This window comes from Trichosurus vulpecula, chromosome 9, assembly GCF_011100635.1.
Source record: "Trichosurus vulpecula isolate mTriVul1 chromosome 9, mTriVul1.pri, whole genome shotgun sequence".
Taxonomy (NCBI): Eukaryota; Metazoa; Chordata; class Mammalia; order Diprotodontia; family Phalangeridae; genus Trichosurus; species Trichosurus vulpecula.
The window spans coordinates 32,628,343-32,639,290 of NC_050581.1; the positions used below are offsets into that span (position 1 = coordinate 32,628,343).

At 48.2% G+C, this 10,948-nt stretch overlaps 1 protein-coding gene across 1 annotated transcript; it reads right to left on the reverse strand.

Moving 5' to 3' along the window:
- Positions 1-7,733: 7,733 nt before the first annotated feature.
- Positions 7,734-10,686, reverse strand: LOC118832074 (zinc finger and BTB domain-containing protein 44-like). The gene is given in 4 exon segments (XM_036739527.1): positions 7,734-9,064; positions 9,067-9,109; positions 9,162-9,391; positions 10,572-10,686. Coding segments are annotated over 4 exon segments (1,719 nt in total).
- Positions 10,687-10,948: the final 262 nt, after the last annotated feature.

Here is a 10,948-nt window from a genome sequence, read left to right on the forward strand (position 1 = left end):
ACACAGGCAATGGGGTATAGAAATCTATTTTGCCCTACAGGAAAACAGAAAGGGAAGGGGATAAGAAAAGGTGTGGTGATGGAAAGGAGGGTAGATTGGGGGAAGGAGTAATCAGAATGTGTGCTGTCTGGGGTGGGGAGAGGGGAGAGATGGGAGAAAATATGGAACTCAAAATCTTGTGGAAGTGAACGTTGAAAACAAAAATAAATTTAAAAAAGTTTAAAAAGAAGTATCTTGTAAGTATGTACTTCTAGCCTTATCAGGTTTTGGTTTTTTTTAATGTACTCATTTCTAGCACCTTGTATTTCCAACATGAACAGCTCGGTCATCAGGTTGACACAGTATCTTTAAGGAGCAGTCCATAGCAGCAAGAAATATTGCTTCTTTCTTAAAGGAACGGGTCTTGCCTAGGGATTCCTATTCTACTAGATTCTTGGAGCAGACATTTTGGCATTAGGCAAGGAGATCAAAGGGCAAAGAGTAATGTGGAGTCACTATTCAGATGAGCCTAGTCTTCATGGAGTTGAGGGTAGAATCCTCAGTTTTCAGGAATTCACTTTTCCAGACCCTTAGTTGTTACATGGGGCAAGGGCAGGGGGAGAATCAGGGAGGGAGGTGGACAGTGGGAGATAATTGTGACAAGAAATGTGAACTAATTTTCAATGACTTGGTTAATTATCTTATACAGGCACCAGTAATTGACTTATGCAGATATGGGGAAACTGTGTTTTAAAAACTTGAAAGCAGTATTTTGGCAAGGTGATAGTTGCCAAGAACATAATGCATTGCAAGCTCCAAAGGCAATTCTCCAGAAGAAGAATGCCAAAAATGGTCGGCCTGAATAATGGCGATATCAAAGCAATCAGTGTGGAGCCTCCCAGGGGAGCTGGTTCAGAGTGGACAATACTCATCTGAAAAGACAAATTTTGACAGATTTTATCACATTATTTTGCTTCTCCCTCTTCCTTTATTTTTTCTTTTGATTTTTTAAATGAACAAATGTTTATTTTCTCTCTCTCCCCCATCCCCAATATCCATTGAGAAAGAAAATAAAGAAAAATAAAAACTTTGTAATAAGTACAAGGTATTCCAAAAGTCTTAGTGTCATAGCTTAAAATTGCCCTAAAAGTTTTGGAACATCCCATAGAATGAGTCATATTGTTTTGTGGTGAAGACTGAACTCTGGCATATGGCATATGTGAACTTTTACTGTAAAAAGTAAAGACTGTTTTATAGGTTTATAGAGATAGGACTCATCTTAGACTCAAAAAGACCTGGGTTCAAATCCTGCCAAATCTTTCTGACCCTAAATCCAGCACTCTAGCCACACACATACTGACTCTTTGAAGTGGATATAATCTGTCAAATAGAATATAAAATGACTGAACCAGCTGAAGGGACTACAAAGCTATTGGACTAGGTGTTAATGTGGTTTAAAAAATACTGACTTGCATAATTATTTTAACCACATGGTTAGGTTTCCTACAACAAAAATAATAATAATTGAAATTTGTATATCAATTTAAGTTTCCAAAGTACCTGGTAGAAACTGTCTCATTGGATCCTCATAACAGTCTTCTAAAGCAGTTCATATAGGCATTATTATCCCCACTTTACAGATAAGAAAATTGAGGTTCAGAGAATTTAATTAACCAACTCTATGGCCATACAGTAAATATCAGAGGCAGGATTTGAACCCAGCTTGCCATGGAGGCAAGATGGAGACCATACACACACAAAGATTGCAGGAGGGATTGAGGGACGGTCCGGGGCGACCAGAGGAGGGCTTCAGGGAGGGTCACAAGGAGGAGTCCAAGGAGGACAAGATGAGGTCAGAGTCCAGGGACCAAGAGAATGGGATCAAGGGTGGGAAGTAGCTGAAGGCATGCATATCTATAGTAACCAGAGAGAGCAAGGTTTAGGTAGAGACCTGGGCCTAATGACAATGTAAGGTCTATGGCCCTAGGGGAATGCCAGATCTAGCCAGAAGACTCAAGGACAGCTCATCTTGCCTCCATGGGGGTGCTTGGGTTCAGTCTAGCTCAGCTGAGATTCAATCTAGCTCAGTGCATTAAATCTGGTCGGCTTGTGAGGGCAAGCATCACAGGAGGGGGCGTGTCTCTTAAGACGGGCCCATTATGGTGAATCCCTAATAAACTTTCTCTTTTCCCTTAAAAAAATAAAACAAAAGAAACCAGCCAGGAGGCTCTTAATCACCAGCTTCAAGGTGTGAGCTGCCCTCTAGTGGCCAACAGATTATCCTGAAGTCCCAGAAGCTGATTTCAAAGGGCCTTCCTTCCCAAAAGGCTCCTTTCAGCATGTATCTCTTGGGCAATCCAATGAATCCTCCCCTCACCCTGACCACCCAAAGCAAAGCAGCAAACGCTGGTAGGGGACAGAAAACAGCTACTCTTGTTAGAAGAATAGAAATGTATTTGGGAAGGATAATGCCCTTAACACAAATGGTTACTATTCTCTTTGGAAGGTCTAATAATGTCATGTGCCATGAGAACAAGTTGGAAGGGCTAATAGTGTTATGTGTCACGAGAACAAGTTATCTCCTGGGAGACTGGATTCTCTCGGTGGGAGCCAAAGTACTCCATACTGAGAAGAAGGGCCTGGGGATCCCCTGTGAAAGGAGTAGGATCCCCCAGAAGTTAGTGCTGGGAGTGGTCTAGAGTCCTGGAGAAACTTGACCCTCTATGGCGGTATGGGAATTGACCTGAAGAGATGGACCCCTCCCTAGCAATGGAAGCTAGCTTCTCTGGGGGCAGATGCTGATCTCTGAATCTCACAGTTTTCTTAATTTTTTTTAATGCTTTTCTCCCTGTTCTGGGCCAGCCTCTCCCAACTCAGACTCCAGTGGCCTTCTAAACCTTTTCCATGGCCTCTTGACCTGCTGTTACCCTCCTGAGCCATAGCAGAGGAGAGTGCCCTGAGGTCCCGAAATTTGCTACCAATGGGTTCTTCCTGGATCTCCAGGATTTGGAGCTCCCTCTCCTGTTGTTGGCTCCCTTCTCAAGTATACGGGTCATCCGTCGCCCCCTTCTTCTTCTCTAAAATCAGGCTGATTACTATCATATTCTCTGGAATTGAAGGAACCCCATTGCTGCAAGGAACCCTCCTCCCTTTGGAGGGAGGCTTGCCTGTGGATGCACTTTGCTCAGTGATCTCCTCAGCTGTGTCTACCTCTACCCTAGGGAAGGGCTCTTCCGTTGCTCTGATTTTCTTCTTCAGACGAAGCCACTTGAAGCGCTTCATCTTTTCTGCTTAACTGATTTCTAAAGGGACTTTGTGCTGGAGTACCCCCTCCTGCTTTGAGAACCCTAAAACTGTGGTCATAGGACCCCGAGATGGCCACCTGTTATTAGAGGTGTGGCCCTTCAAAAAATTGGGGTCCTTTTCCTGCCCTTCATCCCTCATTCCTTGGTCTATTTGGGGTTTACTGAGGCTCCGTTTTCTTCAGAATCGTGTCCGTTTTTTGGCCTGGTCTTTGTCTGTGACTTCAGATGGAAGTTTCTGGTACTCCCTCAAGGTGGGACTTTCTCCTTCCAACTTCACAAGAGTACCAGACCCCTGAGCACCAGTCATGTCCAAATACAGTTGCCCCAGAGAACACGGAGGGGGGACCTCAGTGGCCTGAAAACCAAGAGCAGGGCTTGGGACCAGAGAGTTGGAAGTGTGGTTTTCAGCATAGTTCTGTTCTGGTGCTCTCAGGTTGAACTCTTCCTCATCATTATGGTGTGCTTTAAAGATAAGGCAGCTTAAATCCTGGCTCTCCAGGGTTCTTAGAGAGAGGGCTTGTCCCTCAGCCATCTGGGCCTTTTCTTTACTCTTTCATGTGAAGGCCCTTGAAAATTTTCAGAGTCTTCAGCTACCACAGAGTATTGCAGTTGAGAATGGGAAGGGAGCTGTCTTCTTGTGGCCATTTCTCTTGTGGCTCATTACCCTTAAGGGAATTCCCAAAACCTTCTCCCCCATCCTTTTCTTCAGCTGAAAATTTCCCTTGGAGAAGCTGATGGACTTGTTTAACATACATGGACTGTTAAGGAGGCAAATATTTTTTTTGGCTCTCATCTGCTCTCTCCTCATTGTCCTTGGTGAGGGGAAATACCCTTTGCCCCTGTAACACCTGTCCTTGAAATTGCTTCCTGAAACTGGGGGGTCGATCCCTCTGTCTTGGAAGTAATGCTAGATGCTTTGTATTTAGCAATAAAATTTCCCTCCTAGACCCCATCTCAGTCATATGCTGTTTGAATCCCCTATCCATTAAGCCAGGTCTAGGGGTAAATGTATTCTCTTCCCAGTCCCCCCCCAGCCTGAGGTGTTTCCCACAATTCTTTCCCAATATTCCAGGAACCCTTCTCTGTCTCTAAGACATCTAAAACAGCAGCAGAGGCCTCTCTGGCAACACCACCTACCCAGATTTCCCAGAGGTTTCTTTCCCCTACCATAGTATCAGGCCCCAGGGCCTTACCTACAATAGGGGAAGAAATTTGAATTGAGGGATTCTTTAGTTGAAACAGGTGGATGGATTCGAGGACCTTTTTAGGCAGGCCCCACTTCAGTCGAATGTGCATATGGCGAATGTGAGATTCCAGGATTTTGTTCCTCTCTGGATCTAGGAATGGAATGTCTTTGCAGGGCTCTACTTCATAAATCACTTCTTCAGTGGGTGAAGGAGCCCAACGCTGGGATTGTGGTTGGGGCTGGGTTTGTGGTTCTGCTTGTGGCTGAGGTTGGGTTTGAGTTGCTGTGTGATAAGGCCATAGGGACAATCTCTCTCATTTTCCGTGGTCTCTGTGATGACTGAGTAGGCTGTAATGATACAGATCGACCCTTTGCACTGGCCCAGGAACGACTCACACTCTCAGGAACCACTTTCTGCTGCATTGCCACACTCTTCTGAAGAAAATGTTTCTGCAATGCCTCCTGTTGGTTTGCGAATGGACTTTTCTCAAGGTCACTCTTTGGGCTCTCCTCTGTGTGACTAGCTGGACCCATCTCTGCAATTATTGCTGATGCCACATCTAAAACAGCTGTTGAGTCCCTTGCTGTATCCTGTTTGCCAGAGTGCTTGAGGCCCTGGAATGTAGCAGGCTTAGGCTTTGTGGGCCTCACTGAATCTTGTTGAGATATGGTCTGAGGCACAAGGTGTTTGAGGGAGTCTCCGACCCTCCGGGCCAGCCCCAGGGGTGTTGGACAAGCCTCCTTTGGAGGTGGGTCTCCAGAAGTTTCTTGACATCTTTGGATAAGAAAGACAGCTCCTGGGGCCGATTGGAAATCTGCACCTGGGGGCAAGGAGACTCATGGACCTGGGGCAGCTGGAGAGGCAAAGGGTTGAATGCTTCATGGGATCTCTGAACAACAGGGGGCACACCCCATAAGGACTGGAGCTGTTTCTGCAGAAGGTGCCATTCCAAGGCCTGGAACTTGGGCAGGTAGATAGTGGGGATCCTTATTGTGGCCTCCTCAGCGTCAGTTCTGAAGGTCCTGATCTGGGGTAGAGATGTGGAAGGGGGTGGGGATGGGAGTGAGGTCACTGGTGGAGTTGGGGGTAAGCGTGAGGGTGGAGGTGCAGGTGGGGATAGGGGTGGAGATGGTGATGAAGATGGTTGGGATGAGGTTGGGTATGAGGTTGGAATTAGTTTTAAACGTTGGGTTGAAGAAGGCAGAGTGGGTTGATTTGCTGAATTGGGCAGGTGAAGGTAGGAAAGATCATTGAAGAAAACTAAGGGATTGTTCCCTGGTGGCAATTTGATGGTGGCCCCCGGCCAGGATGAGGAGCTAGACCCCATGTAAGTTGTTGCCAAAGATTCACTGTGCAGAGAGGGGAGACCCCAGAAAAGCTGAATGCATTGTTGATTATGGTTCGCTGTGCTCTCAGGACTCCACTCAGGCATGGAACAGAGTCTGTTCAGGAAATGGAGGGTGTTGGGGGCTAGGATTAGGGATGCAGGGTTACGGAGCCGCCGAGAATTGGGCATCTGCTCTTGACGAGGTTTCATGCTCTTGACAAGAAAGCTTTCAGAATGCAAGAAGGACTGATCTGCCTCACGGCCACTCCAAGACTGTGAATCTGGGCTCAACACATCTTTAACAGATGACTCTTTATCTTCCAGAACTAAAGACAATTTCTTCGATTCCTTGCGATGGAAACATGAGGAGAGATGGGGCCTAGGTTGGCTCAGTAATTCCTTATCCTTCCAAATATGGAGTGCTATCTTTTCTGTGATGTGCATTTCCAGGAACTCCTGGGCACTTGGGCTGAGGAGTGTGACTTCATTAGCTTCTGGGTGCTGCTGGGCTCTGCCATTCGTAGCCTGCTCAGAGAGCTGCAGTCGTAAAGGAACCAAGTCCTTCTCCTGCCACTCTGAGGTCTTATTGTCACGTGGCTTTTCCTCTGGCATAGGAATGGGTAGAGTTCCCTTCTGTTCTCTCTTTTGTCCCCAGAGGTAGGGTTCTGATGGGCGAAGAGAAGGAGGCTCCTGTTGGGAACCCCAGAGCAATAAATAAGGGAGCATTAAGAACTCTTGGGAATTCAGCCATTGAGAGGAGCCTGAAAAGGTTGCACATGATTCACCAATGTCAGAGGTCAATGGGGCTGAGGTCATCAGAGGAGCATTATCTGTGGATAAGACTCTTGGAATGGTGCTCAGCAGGTCTGTCTCTTGACATGTATCCAGTGCTAAAGGAGGATTTGAGGGTGTTGGAGTGGGGGAAGATTGTTGCGGAGGCTGAAAGTCTTCTAATGTGGCAGGATTCAGAAAGATGGTGATACGCGCCTTGCCAGCAGGAAGCAGTTTCAGAAGCTGAGACCTTCATCCCTGACCCCAAAAGAATTTGGGTCCTATTTGTTTGAGGTGGGAATGATGAGGGCACAGTCTCTGGGAACACCCTTGAATATAGAGTGCAGGCTCTGGGAGCCCCCTTGAGCTGTCCTTGAGTCTTCTGGCTAGATCTGGCATTCCCCTAGGGCCACAGGCCTTACATTGTCATTAGGCCCAGGTCTCTACCTAAACCTTGCTCTCTCTGGTTATTATAGATATGCATGCCTTCAGCTACTTCCCACCCTTGATCCCATTCTCTTGGTCCCTGGACTCTGACCTCATCTTGTCCTCCTTGGACTCCTCCTTGTGACCCTCCCTGAAGCCCTCCTCTGGTCGCCCCGGACCGTCCCTCAATCCCTCCTGCAATCTTTGTGTGTGTATGGTCTCCATCTTGCCTCCATGGGGGTGCTTGGGTTCGGTCTAGCTCAGCTCAGATTCAATCTAGCTCAGTGGATTGAATCTGGCCTGCTTGTGAGGGCAGGCATCGCAGGCAGTGGGGTTTCTTAAGACGGCCTATTATGGTGAATCCGTTATAAACTTTCTCCTTTCCCTTGAAAAAAGGAAAAAAAAAAAAGAAACCAGCCAGGAGGCTCTTTTTTTGTTTTGCTTTTTTGGACATCAAACCATGAAATTATTCAATAGTAACAGAAGATAGCTCCAATTTTGGGGGGTCATTTCTAATTGTCTCAGTACTGGCATTGGTCTTTCGCTGCTCTGGCATTTCTTCCTCCTTTTCTGGCCGACCACGAAGAGACCCCAAGGGAAAAGTGATTTCTCAATTCTGAGTTGATGAGACCTGTGAAATAACAGGCATTTGGACAGATGAATTGCTTTCAAAACTGTGTTCTCCAAGCTCGTACTGAACAAGGGTCTCTTCTTGCTCCTGGTTTAAGTAGTCTGGTACTAGGAAATCACTTCATGCTTTAGGGGACGCACCTTTAGCAAGTAAGCCCAGGTGAACTTTTTCCCACAGCGGTCACACTGAAATGGTTTAATGCCTGAATGGATGAGCATGTGCTGCTTAAGGTTCTGAATGTGGGTGAATCGGACCCCACAAGTTGGACACTGAAAAGGCCTATGTGGGCCATTTGGACTTGGTCGTTCTGTGCTGCTGGTAGAAGGAGCAACGTAGAGTTGGTAGGGATACTGAACATTTTCCAATCAATCTTCATCATCTACACGAGTATTAGTGCCCGAGGTGCTCTGAAGTGTAGGTAGTCCTTCAGTGACTCCTTCATCTACTGAGCCTATAGAAGAAGACTGAGGACTAATTAGAAGATCCTCCTGAACTTGCTCAGTTCCTGGCACTGTCTGCTGATCACTCAGGGAACTCTGAGAAGCACTGACAGTCTGGGACACTTCCTCATGAACTTCCTCATCACTTAACCTTTCCACTTTGACCCATACATCCTCTTCAGTAACCAGAGGCAAATTAGCCTTTGTACTCTTACATGTCACATAATCAGTCATTCCTCTAGCTGCCTCAGATGGGCCCCATAGTTTTAAAGTCCTGGAATTTTCTACCTGCTTAACCTTCTCTGACTGAAGCCTCCGATCAATTCCAAACGGAAAAGTCCAGGGAAAAGCTAAGGAAGAGTCAACTGGTCGGTTTCTAGGCTCTGAATAGGAAGCTGAAGAATTTAGCACTCGGGGAGAACTTGTCTGTGTGCTACACTTAAGCGGACTTTCAGGAGACATAACCATGTAGCTTTTACGCTTTCTCCGGGACTCTCGGCAGACAGGAATGGCCCTTTCTACCACACTGCATTCTGAAGACACTGGACAAAGACTACCGGCTCGAGAGGTAAAATTGCAGTTAGGACAGTTTTCTTGACCAGCATCTAGTCCCTTTCCTTGTTGGTTGTTGGATGTATTCCATAAAATGCTTGATTTCATGAACTCTGAGCAGGTGCTGGCAACACTAAACATTTGCATGTAGCTGGCTGCAGCCAGGACATCAATGATATTTTCTGTGTTAATAGATAGAGCTGCTGTACAAGCATACTCCAAAAGGGATGTAAATCCAGTGCCTCTCACATGATGCAAATCCAATACATTCCTGCTGTCATCCTCGGCTTGGCCAACAAGTTTGGTGCCAAAGAAATCACTGCACGCTGCCCGCACCACCTTGTGTGCCCGAAAGATTTCGTCCTGGACACGAATAGCGGTATCACAAAAATGGCCATCACTTCGAAGCATATTGAGCTTTCCAAGCATCTCCTGGCTGTGGGAAGGGAACTATGGGTAAATGTTTTCACACCCCTCTTTTCCTTCCTCTTCTACAGACGCTCTTCAGGGATGCAAATGAATCAGAAACGTTCTGTGGGCGACGTTGACGACGGGCGCTGGGGCCCGGCGGACGGTCCGGTCCTCCTCCTCCTCCCCGCCCGACGGAGGCGGCGGCGGCGACAGCGACAGTCCCAGGGGGAGGGGGCGGAGCGCACGGTTGGCTCGCTCCCCCTCTCTCCTCCCCCGGGCGGCGGCGGAGGGGACCCTCTCTCGGGCCGCCGCGCCTAGGCCCGCGGAGAGCCTGCGGCTCGGGCACGGCGGCGGCGACCCAGCTGCCTCGGAGGTGGGCGGAGTGGCGGCGAGCGAGCCACCCCCTCACGACGGCGGCGGCGGGGGGCGGTGGGAGAGGGAGCGGGGCAGCCGCGGCGGCGGCCGTTGGGGGAGCGTGGAGGCAGCTCGCGTTCTTCCCGTGGGGAGGGGAGGAGGAAAGGGGGGAAGAATGCGGGAAGGGGGGAGGGGAGAGGGGGAGGCTAGGGAATGGGGGGGAAAGCGGTTGTGGCGCGTGCGAGGCCCGAGCGCTTCCGCCGCGGTCATTGCTCCGCTCACTCAGGAGGCTCTTAATCACCAGCTTCCGGTGTGAGCTGCCCTCTAGTGGCCAACAGATTATCCTGAAGTCCCAAAGGGCCTTCCTTCCCAAAAGGCTCCTTTCAGCATGTATCTCTTGGGCAATCCAATGAATCCTTCCCTCACCCTGACCACCCAAAGCAAAGCAGCAAACGCTGGTAGGGGACAGAAAACAGCTACTTTTGTTAGCAGAACAGAAATGTATTTGGGAAGGAAAATGCCCTTAACACAAATGGTTACTATTCTCTTTGGAAGGTCTAATAATGTCATCTGTCATGAGAACAAGTTATGTTCTGGGAGAATGGATTCTCTCGGTGGGAGCCAAAGTACTCCATACTGAGAAGAAGGGCCTGGGGATCCCCTGTGAAAGGAGTAGGATCCCCCAAAAGGTAGCTTGGGGTAGTGCTGGGAGTGGTCTAGAGTCCTGGAGAAACTTGACCCTCTATGGCGATATGGGAATTGACCTGAAGGGATGGACCCCTCACTAGCAATGGAAGCTAGCTTCTCTGGGGGCAGATGCTGATCTCTGAATCTCACAGTTTTCTTAATTTTTTTTAACCCTTTTCTCTCTGTCCTGGGCCAACCTCTCCCAACTCAGACTCCAGTGGCCTTCTAAACCTTTTCCATGGCTTCTTGACCTGCTGTTACCCTCCTGAGCCATAGCAGAGGAGAGTGCCCTGAGGTCCCGAAATTTGCTACCAATGGGTTCTTCCTGGATCTCCAGGATTTGGAGCTCCCTCTCCTGTTGTTGGCTCCCTTCTCAAGTATACGGGTCATCCATCGCCCCCTTCTTCTTCTCTAAAATCAGGCTGATTACTATCATATTCTCTGGAATTGAAGGAACCCCATTGCTGCAAGGAACCCTCCTCCCTTTGGAGGGAGGCTTGCCTGTGGATGCACTTTGCTCAGTGATCTCCTCAGCTGTGTCTACCTCTACCCTAGGGAAGGGCTCTTCCGTTGCTCTGATTTTCTTCTTCAGACGAAGCCACTTGAAGCGCTTCATCTTTTCTGCTTAACTGATTTCTAAAGGGACTTTGTGCTGGAGTACCCCCTCCTGCTTTGAGAACCCTAAAACTGTGGTCATAGGACCCCGAGATGGCCACCTGTTATTAGAGGTGTGGCCCTTCAAAAAATTGGGGTCCTTTTCCTGCCCTTCATCCCTCATTCCTTGGTCTATTTGGGGTTTACTGAGGCTCTGTTTTCTTCAGAGTCGTGTCCGTTTTTTGGCCTGGTCTTTGTCTGTGACTTCAGGTGGAAGTTTCTGG